The sequence below is a fragment of the Leptinotarsa decemlineata genome, unplaced genomic scaffold (genome assembly GCF_025532065.1).
Source record: "Leptinotarsa decemlineata unplaced genomic scaffold, Ldec_3_MD MMD2_tig00000010_RagTag_RagTag, whole genome shotgun sequence".
Lineage (NCBI taxonomy): Eukaryota > Metazoa > Arthropoda > Insecta > Coleoptera > Chrysomelidae > Leptinotarsa > Leptinotarsa decemlineata.
Genome location: NW_027412538.1, coordinates 7,731,187 through 7,754,702, shown reverse-complemented (window position 1 = coordinate 7,754,702; position 23,516 = coordinate 7,731,187). Strand labels below are relative to the sequence as shown.

Genomic DNA, 23,516 nt, shown 5'->3' with positions numbered 1-23,516 from the left:
TTTATTTCGGCCAGTTGGTGTGGAGTTTAACCCCATATGTTCAGATAGCCATCAAAAAATATTCAAGTCTTTATTAGCCATCAAACTTTAAATTATTCAATATTTGAACCTAGTTAGTATCATCATACTAACTAATCTAGTACTTAATGGACTAAGAAAATTTTCCGGTACCACGTGGTAAATTTTAAGAAAAAATCCTTTTTCTATCTAAATATATATAGATCATTATATCTCAAACATCGGTTACTTAGGGTACACATTGATATTGCCAAAGGACTAAATGAAAATAATTGAAAAAATATTTACTGATTGTACTCATGGCCATGTATTAACTATCTATATCTGGATTCCAAGTTGGACTGAATGAAAATTAAAAAAAAATGTTTGCTGGTAGTACTCTAGGCTATCTATATTTGAATTCTAGATATTTACTCCCAAAAAAGTAGTATCATTAGCTGAGTGAATTACACACTGAAATCAAGAGATGTCAGTATTTTTTGAAAAACCCCTTTTTTTATCCTTCTGGAAACTTGTGTTTCACAGATCTGTGTATTTAAAACCTTTTCTACGATAAGAGGTAATAACTATTTCTTAAGTGGTGTTCAAGAACCCCTTTTCATAGAGACTATATATGAACAGACATTTTGGCCAAATTAGACCTGTAGCAAACTGTATGTATTCGGTACTGAGTAACGGGTGCGTCCTCTGGTACCGAGTAACGAAACGTTACTCTCGAATGTATTTGGTTAATCGCACGATTTCGTTCCTCGCATTTATTGTATAATGGATGGGTTCATTGATGGTTCATTGCAAGCATTGCTTGTATTGAAACATTTGCCGTTCGTGTACGTTTGTTACTTAATCTGTGGTTTTACGCATGCGCACCTTGCGCGCTCTTATTCGGTGAATTCAAAACCGTTCGTTACAAGCAAGTTACAATTACAAAATAACGATGTTTGTTTATTATTAGTGAAAGTTAATTGTTTATCCAAGTTATTTCCTTTACTGCTTTTGATAGTTTATTATTTGTGTTTGAAATTTGAATAAGGTAAGAAAATATTGTTTACGAATTATAAGTAACTATATAAAGTTTTGTTTGGTACCTATATAAAGTTTTGTTTTGTTACGATTTTTACATAAGTATTTTCGAATTTTAATGTTTTGTTTTGTTATATAGCGATAATATCTTTGTTCGAATTACCAAATGTACAAAAATGTATTGACTTAGTTCAAAATATAAATAAATTTTCTAAATAACTCGTAAAAACTTTGAATTATAGAGAGGTTCGAAGTTTGAATGAACATGAGTCGACTGTATATTTTATATTATTGAACTCATTAATTGAATATCATCTAAAGTTTGCTAAAAAAATTTAGTTTAAATAAATATAAAAAGCGAAAATTCTACGGCCTCGTTTAAAATTGCTTTTTTGTTACAGAAATATTGATTTATTATTCAAAAGGGCTTACAAATATGATTTATTTGGTGTTTTTATATTATATAATGATACTCGTCGCATGTGCCTACACTTACATTATTATTATTATTTTACAGTATAACTTCACCGGTACATACAATGGATAAGAAAAGAAGTAAACTATGGAGTTTTTTCACGGAGGATAAAGACGATAAGGTAAAATGTGATCTTTGCAAGTCATTGTATTCCGTGAAAGGTGGCTCTACTACAAACTTGAAAAAGCATCTCATAAAAAAACATAGACCAACTTATGAATCTATTTTTTTGTGTTCCGCGTCAAATGCAACAGTTCTGGAAGCTCCAATACCATCAACTTCAACAAGCACAGTGTCTAATCCTGTGATTAACAGTAATGAAAAGAATTCAAAGCAGACTGATTTAAATGACTTTATCAAACGTCCAGTGAGTGTAGTAAGAGAAAAGAAAATTAATGATTTAATTTTTAAAATGATAGTTAAAGACATTCAACCTTTTTCTATGGTTGAGGATGCGGGTTTTAAAGACCTTATTAATTTTTTACAACCAGGATATAAAATACCTACACGATATATATTAAGTAATACTTTGTTGGATGCTCACTATTCTGATGTTCAAAAAAAATTAAAAGCAGAATTGGAGAGCGCTAAATATATATCAATCACTACCGATGGCTGGACTTCTAGGGCAACAACGTCCTATCAAGCCGTAACAGCCCATTATCTAATAAATTGGGAGATGAAGTCTGCGTTACTTGGCTGTTTTGAATGCCATGAGCGACACACGGCCGAATACATAAAAAAAGAGCTGCACAATTTGTTCTGCCATTGGGACATACAGAATAAAATATTTGTCTGCGTTACAGATAACGCAGCAAATATGAAGGCTGCTATACGATTGACAAATTATGAGCATTTGCCGTGTATCGCTCACACTCTCAATTTAGTGGTGCGTGCAGGACTCCAAGAAAGTGACCTCGAGGCCCTGATAAAAAAAATAAAAGCTATTGTGGAATATTTCCACAGAAGTCCAATAGCTAACAATAAATTAATAGCCATGCAAGACCAGCTGAGGCCTGGTCAAAAACCATTAAAGTTAAAAATGGATGTAGTGACAAGATGGAATAGCACTTTGGATATGATTGAAAGGATTTATTTCCTTCAAGAAACTTTAGAAGCATCTCTTGGGATCCTACATAATCCAGTAGAAAATCTATCAGAAGGCGAATGGCAGACACTGCCAGAAATAATAAAAATCCTAAAACCATTAAAACTACTCACTGAAGAAATGTCTTCTGAAAAAAAGGTGACTGTTTCAATGATCTTGGCTTCGACGGAAAGTTTGACGGAAATTTTTTGCAATTTGACTTCGAATATTTTAACAGAGACGGGAAAAAACTGGTTAATAAAATATTAACAGAATTTAAAAGTAGGTTCAGGAATTGTTACAGGCATCCCGTATTATCGAAAGCAGCTCTACTAGACCCGCCTTTCAAAAAGTTGGCATTTCGATTTGATGTGCCAAGTTATGAGTCTGCCAAAGATGCATTGAAAATTGAGCTGCAAAACGAGTTTAACTGCCAACAGCAACTTACAGAACCTACTCAGTCAATGTTAGCTATATCAACTAGCAACACTGACGATGATAACGAAGATTCAATTTGGAAAGGTTTTGACAATCTGGTAACGTCAGCGTCAGCTTCAAACTCCTTAGTTAGCAGCAGTATTATTACTATGAGGCAATATTTAGAGGAAAGAATTATACCTCGATATGAGTGTCCTTTGAGATGGTGGCAGGCGCGGACATTACTTTACCCGGAGCTCTCAAGCTTGGCTGATAAATATTTATCAGTTATGGCTTCTTCTGTACCATCTGAAAGGACTTTTTCGAAATCGGGCCAAATATTAAGCGAGAGGCGCTGCTCTATTAAGCCAAAGAGAATGGAAAAGCTTTTATTTTTAAATATGAACCAGAGATTTTTCCAATAAACTAGCTATTTGCTTCGCCTCCACAATTACGAACTTTAAAATCATGGCTTCCCTTTTTGTCTATGTCAGATAAAAAAAAGAAAGACTTTTTACTTACGGGCTAGTCTTATTAATTTAATTTTATAATTAGGGAACGATATCATAATTAGGGATAAGGCTTAAAAAAATAGTTTTTGATTTGTTTAACGTTATGTTTTTTATTTAATACGTCTATTTTTAGTTTAAGAACACAAGATTTATTTAAAATATGTTTTATTTAATATGTACCAATTCAGTTTAAGAACAAAAGAGGCTGTTGTTTAATGTTGTTTTTATTTAATATGTCTAATTTTAGTTTCAGAACAAAAGATTCTGTTGTTTAACGTTATGATTTTATTTAATATGTCTATTTTTAGTTTAAGAACAAAAATTTATGTTGTTTAAATGTTTTTATCTAAATTCAGTTTAAAAACAAAATATTCTGTTTTTTAAAATATGTTTTTATTTAATATGTCTCAACTCAGTTTAAGAACAAGAGACTCTGTTGTTTAACGTTGTTTTTATTGAATATGTCTAATTTTAGTTTAAGAACAAAAGATTCTGTTATTTCAAATGTTTTTATTTGTCTGAATTCATTTTAAGAAGAAAATATTCTATTTTTATTTAAAATGTTTTCATTTAATATGTCTAAATTCAGTTTAAGAACAAAAGAATCTGGTGTTATTCTTTAATATGTCTAATTTCAGTTTAAAAATAAAACATTTTTGTTGTCGAAATGTTTTTGTCAATAAATTTCACAGTGTTGCTTTTTCAATGTAATTTAGAGATACTGTCAATACTATTAACTCAATAGTCCATTTGCATTTCTACACTCGTATCAAACGATACAACATACGAATCGATTCGTTTGGTTGGGTTGGGTTATACTGAGGTATCAAAAGTAACGATCAACGTAACGAGTACTCATTTTCATAGTAACGAATACATACGGGTTCGCTTTTTCTCGTTACTTTTACATCGTTAGGCCAAATCATATAGCTTCTGCAATTCAAATAATTTTTCGGTATTGAAACATCAACCACTGTTGTACTCAAAAATAAAAATACTCTGTTTAAAGTGAAGATGAATTGAAATTGGTAAGTCTAGGTACGTTGGTAGAAATTAATTTTTCTAAATATTTATTTTCTTATATGTACCTATGTATCTCTCCTCGATACAGACGATTCCAATGAAATCGGACGACCGAAATGCCTTATTTTGACGATTCGAAACTTTGTATAAGGAATCCGAATATATCATTTGTTTCACTATATGATTTCTTTTGATTACCAGAACTTGTTTTTGCATGAAACGAGAAAATAAATGAAGAATTAAATTTAAAATTTTCCTATATTTTCTCAACATATTTTGCAACTTTCAATGTTGGCACTAACTGATTTGACAACTGACACGTGACAGGTGGCATATCCCTATATGCTTTTAATTTAAATAACAGAATTCCCCCTAGTCGGGCAAGCGTTTTTTCAACACCCTGCACCTTTCATTTAACGCGCCACACGTCACAATCGAACTGTTAATACCAATAATACCCGTCTAGCATACAGTTTTAATCTTCCTCTTTGAAGATGATCACTTGGTGATCGAAACACGTGTCGAGGTGTTAAAAATAACCATTTGGTGTTGGGAAAAACTTCAATAATATTCATATTGACTCATATTGATACCATACATTGATATTTTCAAGTATATTGCCTCCTTAAACGCTTTTTATGAGGAAGCAGTTCGGGTGCATCGTACTCGGTGCTGTTCCAGATATGCATATCCAAAACGAAAGTTCCTTATTATTCCTAAGCTGACAGTTTGTCATTACTGTCTGTTCGGTTTTAAAAATTTGGAGCCAATCGAATTGATGCAGATTTGATACCACTGCAATGAAATCATGTGTCTGAATGATATGAATTTACCGCTAAAAATGACAAACACTTCGAACACAGAACATAAGTCACTCAAACTTGACCCCTCAACCACACTATTCTATGCCGTTGAGGCAACAGCAAAGTGCCACCAGCAGTGCTGCCGCAACGTCAATTCAAAAAGTACCGAAATTTACAAGAAAATAGTACCCAAAATGTACTGCGCAAGACTCTGCATGGCACATGCGCATAAGTCATTTCAGACCAAATGCCAGTAATGCCAAACGTGTAATAATGTTATCCATTTAAATTCGGAAAATATATAGAGTAAAAAATTTGCTGGAAACTAAGAAATATTCCTTATGAGAAAGATCATAATCAGAATATTTGATAAAAAGGTGTTTTTTTCCTTCTTCAAATTGCTCTTTCACGATTGCAAATGTGTTTTGTTTTAATTAGGTTTCTGTCACAATAGAATGAACAATACTAAAGACGTTTTCAAGTAGCTAGATTCGAGAATTTATTTTTACCTGTCCATATTCCTTTTTATTTTGACAAAACAATAAAACCAATTTCTCAAGGTGAGGTGTGAGGTTAGAAGTTGAAACTGCTGTTCTGCTGAGTGACTGACAGATGACAGAACCACAGTTCACAGGCACAATACAGAACACAGGATTAAATAATGCAGAGTTATGATGATACTTGATGAACTTGAAACACGGAATTGCCTTGTTGCCACACATATTGTTGTTATTTTTTACTGTACTCGATGGGAGTCAACGTGAAAATGTAAAAAATTGGGATTATAGTAAATAGTACCGAATAGTCTACATATTGATCCGGGTAGTATCTTCGTATCAAAATCATGGAATAGTACCGAATGCGGTACAATAGTACCTTAACGGCAGCACTGGCCACCAGATGTAAGGTATAACGTGACAGATTCGTATATAAGGTATGTTCGGTATTAAAAATCTGGAGCCAAGCGAGCAGGTGCAGATTTACTTCTACGTGATCACTGTACCAACGGAGCGAAATAAATTTAAACAGTGTTTGATTATAGCTGAATGACAAGTTGACATTTATGGTATTATTTGTCAACACAAAACGTCTAACATATGATTGATGAAGTTTTTTTCCACAACATAACTGTATTTCAGAAGTTTATTTTTGATACACAAGCATGTTTTTAAAATTATTTAAGAATGGCTTTCGTCAAAGAAGCCATTATAATGTCAACAAAAGTCAAAAATTACACCGAAAGTTAATAATTTCCTGAAACTTAACGAATTTTTTAAAATATGACAACTGACAACTAGAAAATCTGATCCTAACAATCTGGGACACATTTCTGGGAGCTAACTGATCACATTGTTTTTTCGCTTTCGTCACCGTATAGAAGTAAACACACTTCTATACGGTGGTTATGGGAATACTGTGCTACAGAATTAGTAAACAAAGTGCTCTCTACTCATTGATTTTTTCCAGATTCATAAAACAAGTTGTGAAAGTATTTAGAAATGAACCATAATTCTAATGATATTTTGGAACACTACATTAATATATCGAGTAAATTAAAGAAGTAAGTAAGGAAAATTTAGACAGGAAATATTTCACATGATTTTTTCCAGGAGATTTTTAAGGAAGCCAAATATAACAGAAGCTTGTGATTCCTTTATAAGTTTAGCCAAAAAATGTGAAACATTGGAATTGCCAGCATATTCGAGTTTGTGTTATATAGCAGCAGCAAGATGTGAAGGCTCTCTACTTAATAATACAGGTGAAACATCTTGTTTAGTCCAGTCTGCTAGAGTACTATTTGAAGCAGAAAAAAGTGATAGAGATTTAGGTTGCAAAAATCTTTCTGGAGAGTATTTGCAAGTAAGTAATATCTGATTCCATTGTCTCTGAATCTAAAATAAGTAATTGTGAAGTTATAGCTGGTTTATGCAACAATACGTAAGCATTTAACAATAATTAGTAACTAAGACTATATTTAGGAAAAGTGTCAGATTTATAAACATGTTCAAGTAACCACAATTAATCCACTTTTGATATTTTACTATACTACTGAAAATAATTTGAGATGAACAGAAAAAAATGTTCAATATAATTCATTTTTTCCATTATTATAATGGGTAGAAATTTGAAATAACCCCTTTGAAATTTGTCTGGTCAATGGCAACTGTAAATATCTCAATTTTGGGCAATCTCGTATTCGTTTTAATTTGAGCTCTTAGTTGAATGTTGGTCAACTTTCTAAGCAAAGTTCTTAGTCATCAAAATGGAAGCACCAGTCTGGCTGGTACTCTCATTGTGGACATTGGAACTGGAAGAAGGGAATCACTGCATTCTGAGTTATACAAGTTGTCAACATAGAAATTAGTCAAAAGAGAAAATTGTTTTGTAATTGCCTAACATTTGAAATATAATATTGATGTGAATGTATTAATACGTTTTATCTAATCTTTCTCAGGCTGGTTTGAGTTGTTATGCACACGCAGAAAGTAGATACTCAGAAAGTTGTAGTATTCCCATCAGCCTAAATTTAGAAATAGTTGAATTCCTGAAGCGAATTGGAAAAAATGAATATACACATCTCTACATAGAAAATTCTGTAGAATTGTCCAAAGCAAGATGTAACACCATAATTCATTGCTTACAACTTTTAGCATCACATTTTATAAATTGTGGTAAGTACCTTTGCAATTCATTTAGAAAAATAAACATTGTAAATCGACACTAAGCAATAATAAAATAATTGATACTTCTCATATTTAAAAATAAATCATTCCAGAGGACCAGAGCCGAGAGAGCAGTTGAGTGCCGGTAGTCTTTTTCTGTGTGCCTGCAGATTATAACTTCTTTTTCTATTTCATTGATGTTATTTTTTGGTTTCAGGTGACTTTTTGGCCTCACTTGAGGTATTTTTGGAAATTTCAAAACTAGCTGATAATTCAACTCCTAATGGCAATAGATCTGAAATCCTATTGAAATGTGAAATCAACAGTGTTCTTCTTTTGTTGATTCTGCGACCTAGTCCCCAAAAGCTGTCACCATGTTTAGCAAAAATTTTAGAAAAATATACTTGGGGTGATAAAAATGATTCAAGTTTGAGAGGTAATGTATATATCTCTCTCTTTATGTGTGAGTGCAAGGTTAGGCACCAATTGGTTGCAGAAACAACACAAATGCATGAGTAAAAAATTAAGAATATTTCCCTGACTCAGTTCTCAAAACGTGCGTTGAGATAATGTGTTTGATTCATTTCGTGCCTGAGGTTCCAGTTATACTTAACAAGTTCCATTTTTATTTCACCTTCTATCGCATTTATTTCATTGCAGCCTGCAGAATGACAGAAGAAATGTTTCTGCTATTACAATCTCTTGTGACAACATGCCAATCCTTGGATACAAGCAGTTTATTAGACTTGGAATCAGATTTTTGGAAATTATTATTCAAGGAGGAAAAAGAATTACTTCGAATATTAGTCAAAACCTACCAGAGGTAACAGGTCAAGTCCAATTGCTTTCAAACATTAATACAAACATAATTGACATACATGAATACAGTTTTAAAGCGTCTTCAGAAAAAAAATTGAGTTGTCACTTTTGTATATTTTGTAAATGTGATGAAATAAACTTATTCTATTCTATTCATCTTAGGTTAATATCCGATGACTGAATCTTACGGTTTCGTAACACGTATTTATGCAGTGTCTAGTAGTTTGGAGTGCTAATACCTATACCTGGATTAGGCAGTTTGTCGGTACCTGCTGTTTGCTATCCTTGAACTTCTTAGAATGCTTAGATTTTTTCAAAAACTACTCCTCACGATTTGATCTCCACAAACTTTATTTGAAAAATAAATCACATGTTTCGCTAGCACAGTGGCTTTTGTGGAGATCAAATCGGGAGGTGTAGTTTTTAATATTACTATGGATCTTCATCAAGTAACGGCCGAATCAATTAGAAAAAAAAGCTTAGATTTTTTCCAATTTCTCCGAAATATCAAGATAAGTATCTGTATAATTTCTCAGCTCTTTTTTTTTATAGGAAAAAAAGAATACGATAAGAATTATACGTGTTATGAAGTTCCCCATTACAATTGTTGAAATATTATTTGTGATCTGGTTTGATGTATAATATATAAGTGCCAACACTGTCAGGTTTCGTTTTAGAAGACACGCTTGGAGAATGCGGAAGAGTGAGACAGAGATATAACGTTGTATGCAGATGATTCAGCTTTTTTAGTAGACCAGGAAAGCATTCTGACTAACGAGGAAGATTGCAATGTGTTACTAGGGAAACTTGAGAAATGGTTATCTGCCATTCAACTGTATCTCAATACCGAAAAAACAGAATACATAATCTTTCATACTAGACAAAGGACTACAAACTATCAAATATCTTTGAAACTTGACGATGTACATATAAACCGACACATTTCAGTGAATTTTTGGGAAAGTTTTTGGCTTTCTACTACTCCATCTTGATACAAAAAAGGGATGATGGAATCTTCCAAAGAAAGGAAGTAATCAATTTGAAAATAAGTAACTCTATACATGGATGTGTAGATCATGCAAAGAAGTAACTTTTCACTCCTAAAAATATAACCCCTTCAATTCAAATTTCAGTGAAATTTCTAGGATTGAGTTTAGAAGAAACACTCAGCTGGCATGACCATATATATATGAAAAAAAAAATTCTAAAACAAACCAAATTCGGTGTATTCGATAGGAACTGCCCGAGATATTTTTATTTTGCAGAAATTCAGTCAAATTTGATGTATGGCATAATGCTATGGGGAGCAATGCCAGCAGCATAAGGTTTTTTTTATCAGAAGAACTAGCAATACGAGCTATAATGAAAACGTCAGACTCTCCTGTAGACCTCTATTTGCAGAGTTGAATATCCTGCCATTAGTCTACTTGTATCTACTGGAGGTGGTATGTTATATCTACAGAACCAGAAATACACTTCCGAGATATAATGATGTACACCCATATCAAACCAGAGCTAGCAGCAATATCTATCCCAGACTTGACAATCTTGATCTGGTGTCAAAGGGACCAATTTCCATGGGTATAAAGGCGTACAATAAGTTGCCAGTAAATATTAGAAATGAGGCCACACTATCCAGATTTTGAAGCACCATGAAAAAATATTTACAAATTAATTTGTTTTATGACCTCACTGAGTATTTTAATATGAAACAATAGTGAATTAGTGTATGTTTTTATATATTTGTAATTGTGCATATTGATTGTAAAACTATAGGTTGCTTCTTTAGGATAAGAACTTCTTTATTGTTCATTGTTATTGACAACATACCCGATTGGGTCTCTGAATGAATGAAATATATGATTCTCCGCACATCATATTTATTAAAAACTGAACATATATATATGTTTAAAAAAAATACCATTTACCCAAATTGAAGCAAAATATATTAGAGGCAGCATTCTCCTTACTTCTTTCCCCAACCCCATAACCCCTTAACAAATCCAGAAATACCAGCTCCTTGTTTTTGTTTCGGTTGATTACCTTCCAATTTTTCTGATAAATCTGGAAATTCGACAAAATTGAGAGCTAAATCAAAGAACAATGGTTTGGCTGGAACAGGTTCCATTGGCGGAGGTAGGGCAACAAGATTAGGATTTTTCGACAATAATTGTGGTTCCTCTCTGAATTCATCAAGTCTGTCAATGAGAGGTTTTTTACTTTTATACACTTTTTGTGGAAATAGAACTTGATCCTCTGGTTTATCCAAAATGAAGTTTGCTTGAGCTGTTATAAGGTCAGTTTCTGCCTTGTCTTCTACAGACTTGAGTAGATCTTTCAATTCCAAAATGAAATCATCTGAGGACAGAAAAAATATGTAATAATAATAGTAATTACATTATTTGAACAAACTACATTGATATACAATCATAACAGTGATTACGAACTAATGGAATAAGTATTACAAAACAGTTAATAGTTAAAACCTGGCATTCACGGTTTCTAGCAGGTTTACAAAAAAAATAAATCAAAGTAACCCCACAGAAACAACTGTATTGCAGTCAATTTACACTCAACTAACTGCAAACATTTGTACATGCATATTTTTAATTTCGAACTTACCTTTCTTTAGGTTTTTAACACTTTTAATGGTAGTGTCAAATAAAACTGCAGCTTCTTGCCAATGCTTTTGAGAAACTTGTGTTTTAGCCAAATAATACGACCGAAGAGTTTTATAAGCCAGTATCTGTGACTCGTAGTAAATTTGTGCTTCCTTATTATCCTTGATCATGTCATTTTGAGAGATCTCATTTGTTTGCTGAATATTAATATCAAGCAAACGAACACAGTCTTGTGACTTTCTTGTTTGCGATATCAAAAGTAAGTTACGCTGCGAGGTTCGCTCTACGCGAATGGATATTAAATATGCCAATAGTAGTTGGTGTTCCTTCATCTGTTTGGAAAGCGTTGAATAAGACTTTTCAGTGCGTGCACTATCTCTTGCCAAAGAGATAACATCTCGCAAATCAATGAATAAATTTTCAAGAATTTTTATTTTGCTTTGATTGTCTTCAGCATGCATTAAGGAATCATCTAATCCTTCAATGCTCACCAGAAATAACCTAATTCTCTCTATTCTTACTGGTATATCTAATTTAAACCATTTGACTTCATACAAGACATCAGTAGTCTTTTCTTTAGTTTGTGACACAAGTGCTTCAAAATTATCCAACACTCCTTGACTTCTTAATTCTAGGAAATCAACAGCTTTCTCATCTCCAATATTGTAAGCACAGTAACGGAGACTTGGAGCAATTTCTTCTACTCTTTGCTTATAAGGTAATTGTTCTTCTTCTGATAAAGTTGAAGAGAGTTTTTCATAGATCACTTGGGCCTTTTTGAAATTTTCAGCTGCTTGATGCCATAGCTGGAGTTCAAATTGTAAAGTACCTTGTATCCAAGACACATATGCTTGAGCTTCAAGTTTGGTTCGTGCATCACAGCGGTCTTGCTGAAAAACAAAACAGGTTTCAACAAAAGGGTGTAATACTGACTGCTTTATGCAATATATCTTTTTGTAATAGAAAAATATAATACTGATTTGAAGTAATTAAATCAATTATGTAAACATTTAGAAAAACAAATCACACACACATACATAGATACCGTCAGACACACACACAGATATTCACCCCCTCCACACACACACACAGATATTCACACACACAGATATTCAAACAACCCACCCACACAGATACCCATCCCACACATAGATACCCCCACACACACAGATATCCACCCCTACACACAAGCACATATATCAACACACATATATACCCAAGCACACGCACATGAAAACACCCACCCACATTCACTCACAGACACCCACCCACATAGGCATCTACACACAGACACCCCACCCACCCACATACACACACAGGCACCTACCCACATACACACACAGGCACCCACCCATATCCACACACAGGCACCTACCCACATACACAAACAGGCACCCACCCACATACACACACAGGCACCCACCCACATACTCACACAGACAACCACTCACATACAGAGACAAGCACACATCCAACCACACCATTAGTTTTGAAAATCATATTTGATGAATGTTTGAGCTTATTTTTGACAAAATTAATGAAGGTACACAATTTGAATTTATGTGAGGATAACAATTCTAATAGGTTTTTTGGGTTACACAAGTAAATTGTAGGTTCCTTGTAGTTTTATGATTGGTTTCAATAAGGAATTTGTTGCCATTCACCATATTCATATTAGATATTGAATTTTAGTATACTAATGAAAAATAAATCAATTTAAGGTATTTTAATGGTATAACATTTCTTATTTTGAATAAAATTCCAATTATGGGAGCTATCATAATTTCAAAAATAGGCATTTGATGAAGTTACATGATCTGAAAAGAATAAACTTTGCATCACATCTGACCCAATTTCAATAGTTCTATTTGGAATTTGTACAAAAATACACATTCAATATGGCGCTACTTTAAACAAAGAAATTTAATGTAGGGTGTGACAAGTCTTATTCCGTAACAGTAGTGCAATTTACAAAATATTGGCAAAATATTCAAATTATTTTATGCAGCTGAAATTTTGCCTATAGGTGGAAAATTGTATTTAGAAATAATGTTTATCATAAATTGTTTCAGTACTTTGAGAAACATCTCCATTTTTGGAGTTTACTTAGAATATTTTTCAGATAATGTGAATCAGGTGGCTATTCATTATTATTTTCCCTTCATACTCGATCGAAGAAGAAATTGTTGCTGAAATCAAATTTTGAATCATAATTTTAAATAAAAAAACCCTATGTGATGCAGACTTTACTGGTCTCACAGTATATTAAATTCTTTAGTAATCATTGAGTAAACCATAAGTTGAATTAAATTCTTTTCTTTTTTTTATCTGGTGAGAAACATTACCAAATGCAATAGCTAAAAGTCATAGAAATAGAGTGATAAAGATAAAAAAGTGGCTTCAATTGACGATGTTGTAGATTTACCCTACTAAGAAAATGAGAACTCTATTTCAAGACTTATAAATAGACAGTTTATATCAAAGCCAACAACAGGGAAAGGTGAATAACCTATGTTCTTTTATTATGATATTGTCGATGGGACAACTGGTCCTTCGGTTTGGCTTTTAGGACCTTATCTATGATCTGCTCATTATATCATGTTACAAAGTACATCTCCCATAGATCAGAATCAGTTTCTCTTAGGACGATAGCGGATTGACAATGGCCATGATTTTAGAATATTTATAGATAATACTTTTATATGAATGACATCCACGGTTATAATAGTATGTCATTAATGAACAATCTAAACTTCAAACAAATTACCTTGCACAGTTCATCTAGCTGTAGAGCATATATACATGATTTCCGTAATTTTTGAATTAAATGAAACTTTTTCCTTGGTTCTGTATTAGCTTCCTGACGCAACTGCATTGCGTAAGCCCAGCATCTCTCAGCTAACATCAAGGGAATATGTAGAAATCTTTCATCACATCGAGGATTCATAATATGAGCACTAGTTACATCTCGTTTTTTAAAATGTCTTCTGTCACCTTGGGGTACTTTCAAAACTTTTCGCAATCTGCTAATTCTTCTTGAACAATATCCTCTGTATCTCTGGTAATCACTATGTCTAAGACCGTGTTGTTGCTGGACATCCTTTATCAATTTTAAAACTTAGAAAAACGATTATTATTGACCATATTGGAGTATATTAATTTGTATCTTACTTTCAACTGTGAACTGTTGAAGCGGCTCCGTTTCAGGCATTCCCGGGGGACTCTGTATTATTTCTTCACCCATTGATAAAAGAAAAAATATATAAAATATGGAATATTTTATTTAGAATCCCGTGGAAATGGTACAAGAAAATATGTTGACGTTGACAATATTGACAATTGAATAATTGACATTTTTGATTACACTAACGTTAATAATGTGAAGTTGGCTACCAATGTTGCCAGGTGGTATTTTCAGTATTATTTAAGTGATTTGATTAAAAATGTGATTTCTTCAAATCTGAAAATGTTCAACTATGCTTACTCGAGTTAAACTTATTGCTTCTCAGAACTAGGCCGGATGGCACCATTGGCATTTTTAAGACCGTTAATCGCACTTATATAAGTACTACAGATAGAAGTACCTAGTCATGTTTCAATAAAAATTATAATCACAGTATAAAACATGTGGGAAACTTTCAAACAGAGGAAGGTAGATATTCAGATAAGTAGATGAGTATCTACTTTTACGATCATCCAAAAGTACTGGTCGCACCGCGTTGCTAGATATGTAGTATTAGGAATCCTAATATACAATATATAGTTATGCATATATGAATAATTTATATACGTATATAATTTTACAGTGTGTCATGTATTACAATTTGATATATTCTAATAATAACTTTTTGAATACTTTTAAGGAATTTACATGTTTTATTTCATCAGGTAACTTATTGAAACTATCTAGAACTTTTAAGAACAATGAATTCATTCCACTCTTATAGTTTGTTCGGGATCTATAAAATGTATTACATGTTCTTGTGTTATATGAATGAATGTCACTATTTCGAACTGAATATCTGTTAAAATAGGCTGGTTGTATTCCGCTCGAAATTTTGAAAATAAAAATAATGCTCAAATAATACAGTTTTTTATGTACCGGCTGCCACTGTAGAGTATTCAACATAGATTCAATAGATTCAACTGTCCCATTTGATTTTGGTTGAATAGATACATCAGTGTGGCACAGTAGTCAAAGTGTGGCCTTATTATGCAGTTGTAACGTGTTAGTCTAGCGAAGGTTGATAAAGATTTTGAAATTCTAGAGAAAAAATACATTTTCTTACATATCTTTCTAATGGTATATTTGGCAAGCTTATTCAAATTTAATTAATGGTAATGTGAATTTTTGGTATACCGCATTTAGGAACCATAGGGTTGGAAACATGTATAGATGCCTTTTTAAAGTCGGTTCGATCAAATTTTTAACACTTCGTAAGAGTGTTTTTCACTTCTGAAACCATCTTAGGCCGTTGGTTCATTGGTAATTTACGACAGGGACCATTCTCAATTGTTTTTTCAATTCTCTCATAGTAATCTGATTATAATTAAAAGTCTGTATCCTTTGATAACCTCCCTTCAGGTCTACCCGAAATCATTGATGCGTATCTGAAAGTTAAACTGTAACCCCAATAGATATGAAATGAGACCAGTTTTAGAGCTAGGAATTTATGAATTTCATCTCCTGAGAACACCAACTTGGTTGGTGAAACACACATCGAGAAGAGCGTGGCAGTTTTGGTGTTTGGAAATAGCTTTGTGATATATACAAGCACGTACTTTCATATATGAATTATTGCCCTTGAAAATAGCTCGCTCCAGAGAATCAGAAATTACCCCCCGTCGATATTTAGATTTCAGAAGATTTTTAAATAAAATTAAATGGTGTACCTTTTATTTATTTACAGTAATGTTAGTATGTCCACAAAGTTCTACGAGATAGTTAGGTTAGTTAAAATTCAGTATAAAATAGCAAAAGTATGTTGAGTATTAAATTTAAATATTGTATTACTCAATGTTTCTGTCATTTCCAACACTATTATGTAAAAAAAAGTTTAGGAATGAACACCAATAGTTCACATTACAATTATGACATGGAAATAACACTTTTCTCGGTATTTATCCAAATAAATCTGAATCTTTTTTAACCTATCTAGTTCATTATTTTCATTACTTAAATGACATAATTGTGACCGGAACTGTTTAGTGCCCCATTGACGTTTTTCATTGTGATGTGAAAACATACCTAGGTATGTAAAGTATATCTAACATATTTTTTTTACTCTCCAGTTACAACAAAACATATGTTAATATTTTGACGTTTGGTTTATCTAGGGTTCGTAATACAGAAAATGTCAGAGAAAGACTATGTTGGCAACATTGGACTGGAATTTTCAGGCGAGAATGATAAAAATCAGTGATTTGAACTGTCAAGCAGCAAAATGTACCTTTTGTCATTTATTGTTGGTTTTATTGATTATTAAATGATTTCCTAGCATTTGAAATCCAAAGAGAACGTGATTCGTCGACTCTTTCTATTCAAGTGTATACCAAACTTTTGCAAATCATTCATTATTCAGTCACAATAACAAACGAATGAAACATTTTGTTGTTTGAATGTTAAAATTCATTAGTTTTCATTCTTTTTTTGAGCGCATTGGCTATGGACAGACACCGTAACCGGCTATATGTCTAAAGATTATACTAGATAATATCATGGACAAAGAAATACTAGTATTTATAGGTCCATGGATAATATACGGCTTGGCAACATTGCAACAACCCTGCTGATTTGTCATTAGAATATTTTGTCTTTCTCCTTCATCGTTCTTTTAGTCATCGGCCGTCTTTGCTCCCAGTGGCATTTTCATACGTAAGTTTTTTAAATGTTATCTTCAAATATTGTTGTAATCTCTTTTCATTTTCTTATTATTTTTTTAGAACCTTTTAAATAACAAGATGTTTTTCATTTTTCTCAATATTTATTTTGGCAACCGATACTCATTCTTATTTTTCTGCATCTCGCCATGTACCTAATATCATGTTGCGATTTTTACAGCTTCATGTTTCATTATCAATTGTTCAAAGTGAAGCTTTGAAAAAAATGTATGTAATTGAAATTGTAATAGGTCTGTTGATCATTCAATGTAGTTTAAATCGAAATAATTAACGTTGAAGATGCACATCATAGATTGTTTCTGTTGTGTATGTTTGTAACATGTGTCGCCTTAATTTGCAGGTGATTACTTTTTTTTACAAAACTATTTGTGGACAGTTTATTCGTTTGATTTTGATGGCTTGTAGCAATAAAGACTTTCTCCAGTTCAATCCATGTGTACTTATATTCTTTATAAAAAATTTAATAGTTTCTTGCTAATAATCACTGTTTTCAGATATCTTTCTATAAGTATAGGTATATCTTTGTTCTAGGTTTTTCGTAACTCAAACAAAACGTAAAGATGTCGGGAGGTGTAGATGTTCTTGCTCTCAAAGAGGACGATGTTACCAAGATGTTGGCGGCTGGAACACATCTTGGAACTGCAAATGTGGATTTCCAAATGGAACAGTATGTCCATAAACGTCGCTCTGATGGTATTCACATTATTAATCTTCGTAAAACGTGGGAAAAACTCTTGTTGGCGGCACGAGCTATTGTAGCTATAGAACACCCTGATGAAGTGTTCGTCATTTCATCTCGTCCTTATGGACAACGTGCTGTTCTCAAATTTGCTGCACATACTGGAGCTACCCCCATAGCAGGAAGATTCACTCCTGGTAAGAATTTTTTTCACATAGTGAATATTCAGTAGGAGTTACCTTCAGATACAAACTTGAAAATACCTTCCATTTTCTTATGAGTATATCAGTGTCCATTATATTTGCTATTTTTTTATGATGAAATTACTAAGGAACCTATGATTTGTGATTATAGTAGTTTACTGATTCATTGAGTGAGCAGTTCAATTGGTAACTAGAAGCTTATAGTGAAACTTATATTATCATTCTTTTAGGTGCGTTCACAAATCAGATTCAAGCTGCATTCAGAGAACCTCGTTTATTGATTGTTACTGATCCAGCCTTTGATCATCAGCCGATTACTGAAGCTTCTTATGTCAACATTCCAGTCATTGCTTTGTGCAATACTGATTCTCCTTTGAGATTTGTCGACATTGCTATTCCTGGCAATAACAAGTCTCCACACAGTATTGGTCTTCTCTGGTGGCTATTAGCTCGTGAGGCAAGTAATTTTTTTTAATTTGTTTTCATACTCAACATTGAGTTCAATAATACAACATGATGAGTAACTGTTCCCATATTCATGACTTTTTCGTGATGTTATATAATTTTTCCACCTGACTTTAATTTTAAAATCATTTTACTTTTTATGTCGATGAACAAATTTTAAAAAATTCGATATTATTATAGGTCCTGCGTCTTCGAGGAACTATTCAACGCGATACCAAGTGGGAGGTTGTAGTCGATCTATTCTTCTACAGAGAACCTGAAGAGGCAGAAAAGGAAGAACAAGCTGCCAAAGAGGCTGTTGCAGCAGTTGTTAAACCCACTGAAATTGCTGCTCCTCTGGATCCACCAGATATTGACTGGAATACCAATGAAACTGCTGACTGGGCAGCTGAGGTACCAGCAGTTGCTCCTGTAGTACCTGGCGCAACCCCTACATATACAGCTAGCGGTACGGACGACTGGGCAGCAGAAGTCCAAGAACAGTGGACAGCTACAAATACTGCTCAACAACCCGCTGTTGCTACCAACTGGGGAAGTTCCAGTGATTGGCAATAAAATTGTTTTTAAATAATGACGTGTGATACATGATTTTGTATCAATAAAAAAATTCTTCTAATTTTTTTTCTCATTTATAACACTTTGGAAGCGATGTTATCCATACATATAGTACAGTAAGTAGTAAGCACAATGCTTACATATAAATGCATGGCGGATATGTTAGACATGGCTTGTTGATCCAAATCTGCTTCTGGCAGATATAGGCTGTTCACGTTAAGAAGAGAATGTCATTTTTGGTAATTTTGTATATCCAACATAACAACGTTATGATATTGAGAGAAAAATCATATTGAATGCTTGAGGCACCCAGTTTTTCTGAATGAATGCTCAAAATGAACAATTATATTGACTTTCCAATTTTACAATAGGAAAGAGTTGGGAGAGCATTTCGTACGCATAATTTGACATTCGCCATTTGATTTTTCATGGCTTCCATAAGGTAAGATATTTCAAGAGTGAATTTTCAGATAGCAAAACTTTTTTTTGTTCAATTAAATAGTTTATCAAAACATACTTTCCAAGACAATTATAACCATGCAATGACAATAGTGAATTTACCATTATAGTAGTATTGAAACTGATGCATCTCTCTTGCCAGGTGGTTCAAGTCCTAGTCTGAACGATCGATTTTCACTTGCTATCGTCCAACCCGTGTTAGGAATTACACGTTGAAAGGTAAGACCTCGTTAATCATTAGCTCGCACGATGTTCGACTTCTGAGGGTTGTCGTTCGTAGAGGTGCGACAGCTGGTTAACGGAAAAACAGATTATTAATCATGAATCGCCCATCTAAAATAAAAAAATCCTAGATTCCACTCTGACATTTGTACTCACCGTAGATTATAGACACTTTTTGAGTCCAACTTGTGAAACACATCCAACAATATGGGTTGAATTTTTGTCAAGTTTTTTCTGAATAATTTTATTGACAACAATGAAATGTAATGAAAAACCAATGTTTCAAATTTTTATTGACAACAAAAGTATACAAAACAATTTAAATATAGAAAATAATTTACACTTATACCAAATTAATCTTAGGTACATAAATATTCACATTTCATTCATTTTAGCATTTACTGAAAATTAGTTCAAATAATGCAAAGCCATCGAAAAATGCAGAATCCCATAAATACGAATAGTGTACAGAATATATGAATGAGTATTGAATTCTGAAACATATAATCAAATAAATGATACATGAACTCAAAAACAGAAAAAATTAAAACAATATGCATAGAATTTTAAATATGCATATGTTGATAATTGTGTAAAACTACTTTCGAAATAGATTACGATTTTTGGTCAGAATCAATGCTCAATCAATAAATTATAAAGAACTTTGCCTATTTCATGTAAGTCATTTTAAAAGTCCCTAGACTGACACATAGATGGCGACTCTAATAAAATATTTACATGGTTTTCAGATAGGACTAACAATCGAAAAAATGTGTCGAAGCTTGATGAAATTTTGGCCAATAATCAATTATATATATATATATATATATATATATATATATATATATATATATATATACAGTCAGTTCTTAAATACACTGATGAGTCCACCAAATGATCCTATGGATTCATATATTGACCCATTGGAAACATTAATGAGTTTATATTGGTTGAAGCAATCCACCAGAAATTCTATGTTGAATTTAAGAACTCTGAATTTTTTTATATACTTAGTTATTGATTATTACCATCAAATAACCAGCAAGCTTCTTACTGATGTTGAATGTTTGATACATTGCTGTGTATATAAGGATGAGGTGAGGCTAATATTTACATAAATTTAGCAAATGTGACACAAATGAATAAATTATCATGAGAGGAAACAATGCCTTATTTTCTGAACTGAAATTCTTATAGGCAATATATCCTCAAATTTGGTTTGAATACTCATAAAGAGAAATTTCACTTGTCCTCTCAAGTGAGCAAGATAGACGACATTGAAGGTAAAGATGCAAACAAAACGAGATGAAAAACTCAAATCAGTTACATGTATTTATCATAGAAAAATAAATTATTCAAAAAAACTGCTTTCACCTCCCTGCAATCTACAGCATTTGAAAACAGAAGAGTGTTTTAAATCAATATATTACATTCCTTGGTGAACTCATATGAATGGGGACTATTGACATTCTTCCAAACTAGTTGATTTTTTGATTTTTTTTCTAAAAGATGAAGGCTCTCCTATTACAGGTTAATAATAGCATAAGTAATGAGACAGTTATATTATAAATGTAATACTCCTTGGGAAATATGATTACCAGTCCTACAAACGGTAATGTTTTGATAAATCATGAATTGAATAACTTTTTCAAAATATTTTCAGCCGTTCTCAATTTTCAACATTTTCAGAGGTATATGAAATTCAAATAATTTTGCCATTCTCAATCAAATGTTATTTGTAGTAATTGGGCTCACTAAATCCATTACGAATTGACAAAAAAAAACATTTTCAGAGGGATATGAAATTAAAATAATTTTGCCATTCTCAATCAAATGTTATTTATAGTAATTGGGCTCACTAAATCCATTACTAATTGACAAAAAATAGCCTGTGATGTAAATGTTAGAAAATATAAAATAAAATCCAATTCACAAGTAATCTTTTTCCAAGAGGCGATTGGCAAGTGCTCTCAAACTAGCTTTTAAGTTAGCATTATCTGATGAAAGTTGAAACTGGAAGCTCTGGTGTAAAATAATCACTTCTCCTAGTCACCAGGAATGCAAACTTTTCTCAACATTTATTTCACCAACCAAGTTGGCCTCTTCAGGAGATGAAGAAAACTGAAGATGCCAACTTGGTTGTTGAAACACCTGTTGAGAAGATTATTGCATTTCTGGTTATCTGACATGAACAAATTGTTACACACTAAAACTGTGAAAATAATTATTTCTCAACTGTACTAGACATCTAAATAACACTTTCTGAACCTTCTAATTATTTTCCCTTTCCAGTTAACCAGTTCATAAAACCTAAAATATGTCAAGAACAGTATCATCAACAACATAAAACTCTTTTTCGCCGTAAGAAATATTGATGAGATAATTATTCAAACTATTGAGGAAGAACTTACAAACACTTGTCTAAGGTCGGCGGTGTTGTTAGGAACCCCAAAGGCCCCAAAATAAGGTCTAGGGCTGTGAATCCCGTCACCTCTTTCCTTCGAGAGTATAAACATTGATACAACAATCAGAAGTTCCTGCCGCTAAAGCAATTTTGTATGGATGATAATTCAAACAGGTTACCGGACCTATCCTGTGACCCATGAATCCTTCATAAATGCGTATTGTGTTGATCAAATTGCCCTTTAATGAGTAGATATTGATGAACTGATTCATGGAACCGCTGAAATTGTAAAAAGGTTTTAGAAATGGATCTACATTTTGAAATCTAAGGAATAACATTTTCAATTTGTTATAAACATTCTTGTTTCTTGGGATTAATAAAGACTATTATTATATAAAAAAACGTACTAGGTTTACATTTTTGACCTTTCATTTTTCCACTCTTTTCCAATCCGCGAGACTCTGTTTAAAAAATCATTTTGAGCTGGATATGACAATAATAGTCAAGATCAAATTTGATAACACCCTCAAATAGCCAGGGAAAAATTCTTGAAATTTTCCGAAACTTTTTTTTTTCTAATACGCATTCCTCGAAATTTATTCCGCTGACAAAACTATTTTCCGTTTTCCCACTTATTCACCGCAGTAATAGACTACTCCTGTAATGTCTACCGCAAGTAATGTCTACTACCGCATTAGTAAAAAAAAAGGTTTGACAGCGGAATAACTGTTATGCCTGACGTAATGTATACCGCAGTAGCAGACGAAATGTCAGGTATAAAAATTTGCAAACCACGGACAAAAAACCCCGAAAATAGCTTCGATTCATACATCTCCGGCCGTGAAAGTTTATATTCTTTTCAATTGTGTCAGTATATTTGTAAACAACATGTCCCTCGTTTGATACACAGATAGACCTTTTTTTAAGTTATATAGCCAAATCTGAACTCAGATGAATTTCTCATTCTCCAAAGGTATGTTCCCATAGTATCTGAAAATTGACACAATCATTCCTTTACATGAAGGAGGCGATCTTGACAATTCAGCTAATTTTAGTCCAATTGCTTTGCTACTTGCCTTGTCTAAAGTTATAGAAAAACTGGTAAAATAAAGAGTAATATCCTTCCTCGAGAAAAACAATATAATTTTATTCCAGTTTGGGTTTCACTCT

General features: G+C 32.7%; 5 protein-coding genes across 5 annotated transcripts in view; 3 read left to right on the top strand and 2 right to left on the bottom strand.

The window, feature by feature from the left end:
• Nucleotides 1–1,577: 1,577 nt before the first annotated feature.
• LOC141480855 (zinc finger BED domain-containing protein 4-like) lies at nt 1,578–3,442 on the top strand. Its single transcript, XM_074171576.1, has 2 exons — nt 1,578–2,854; nt 2,905–3,442. The coding sequence occupies exons 1-2, from the start codon at nt 1,578–1,580 to the stop codon at nt 3,440–3,442; spliced, it is 1,815 nt and encodes a 604-aa protein (XP_074027677.1).
• A 3,215-nt stretch (nt 3,443–6,657) lies between these two features.
• Nucleotides 6,658–8,989, top strand: Hap40 (Huntingtin-associated protein 40 kDa). Its single transcript, XM_023166815.2, has 5 exons — nt 6,658–6,916; nt 6,966–7,215; nt 7,811–8,027; nt 8,236–8,454; nt 8,679–8,989. The coding sequence occupies exons 1-5, from the start codon at nt 6,855–6,857 to the stop codon at nt 8,843–8,845; spliced, it is 915 nt and encodes a 304-aa protein (XP_023022583.2). The 5' UTR covers nt 6,658–6,854; the 3' UTR covers nt 8,846–8,989.
• Nucleotides 8,990–10,700: 1,711 nt separating this feature from the next.
• Srp68 (Signal recognition particle 68) lies at nt 10,701–14,812 on the bottom strand. Its single transcript, XM_023166814.2, has 4 exons — nt 14,630–14,812; nt 14,226–14,575; nt 11,460–12,348; nt 10,701–11,195 (listed from the first exon to the last, which is right to left on the bottom strand). Exons 1-4 carry the CDS (start codon nt 14,700–14,702, stop codon nt 10,804–10,806), a joined length of 1,704 nt encoding a protein of 567 aa, XP_023022582.2. The 5' UTR covers nt 14,703–14,812; the 3' UTR covers nt 10,701–10,803.
• Nucleotides 14,813–17,178: 2,366 nt separating this feature from the next.
• Nucleotides 17,179–19,322, top strand: sta (stubarista 40S ribosomal protein SA). Its single transcript, XM_023166808.2, has 4 exons — nt 17,179–17,333; nt 17,891–18,235; nt 18,472–18,698; nt 18,887–19,322. The coding sequence occupies exons 2-4, from the start codon at nt 17,920–17,922 to the stop codon at nt 19,259–19,261; spliced, it is 918 nt and encodes a 305-aa protein (XP_023022576.1). The 5' UTR covers nt 17,179–17,333; nt 17,891–17,919; the 3' UTR covers nt 19,262–19,322.
• raptor (regulatory associated protein of MTOR complex 1) overlaps nt 17,892–23,516 on the bottom strand; it is a 39,924-nt gene continuing 34,299 nt past the window's right edge. The window contains exon 20 of the mRNA XM_074171338.1: nt 17,892–22,625. Coding sequence (XP_074027439.1) covers nt 22,430–22,625 — 196 coding nt within the window. The 3' untranslated portion in view covers nt 17,892–22,429. The remainder of the gene's footprint in view (nt 22,626–23,516) is intronic.

Bases quoted from the DNA above. Each gene is read 5' to 3' on its own strand.
- sta (XM_023166808.2), top strand. From the start codon at position 17,920: ATGTCGGGAGGTGTAGATGTTCTTGCTCTCAAAGAGGACGATGTTACC. The intron at 18,236-18,471 runs GTAAGAATTTTT...TCATTCTTTTAG, and splicing joins AGCAGGAAGATTCACTCCTG to GTGCGTTCACAAATCAGATT. The intron at 18,699-18,886 runs GCAAGTAATTTT...ATATTATTATAG, and splicing joins GGTGGCTATTAGCTCGTGAG to GTCCTGCGTCTTCGAGGAAC.
- Srp68 (XM_023166814.2), bottom strand. From the start codon at position 14,702: ATGGGTGAAGAAATAATACAGAGTCCCCCGGGAATGCCTGAAACGGAG. The intron at 14,576-14,629 runs GTAAGATACAAA...CGTTTTTCTAAG, and splicing joins TCAACAGTTCACAGTTGAAA to TTTTAAAATTGATAAAGGAT. The intron at 11,196-11,459 runs GTAAGTTCGAAA...TTCTGTCCTCAG, and splicing joins TGTTAAAAACCTAAAGAAAG to ATGATTTCATTTTGGAATTG.
- LOC141480855 (XM_074171576.1), top strand. From the start codon at position 1,578: ATGGATAAGAAAAGAAGTAAACTATGGAGTTTTTTCACGGAGGATAAA. The intron at 2,855-2,904 runs GTTAATAAAATA...GAATTGTTACAG, and splicing joins ACAGAGACGGGAAAAAACTG to GCATCCCGTATTATCGAAAG.
- Hap40 (XM_023166815.2), top strand. From the start codon at position 6,855: ATGAACCATAATTCTAATGATATTTTGGAACACTACATTAATATATCG. The intron at 6,917-6,965 runs GTAAGTAAGGAA...GATTTTTTCCAG, and splicing joins ATATCGAGTAAATTAAAGAA to GAGATTTTTAAGGAAGCCAA. The intron at 8,455-8,678 runs GTAATGTATATA...ATTTCATTGCAG, and splicing joins AAATGATTCAAGTTTGAGAG to CCTGCAGAATGACAGAAGAA.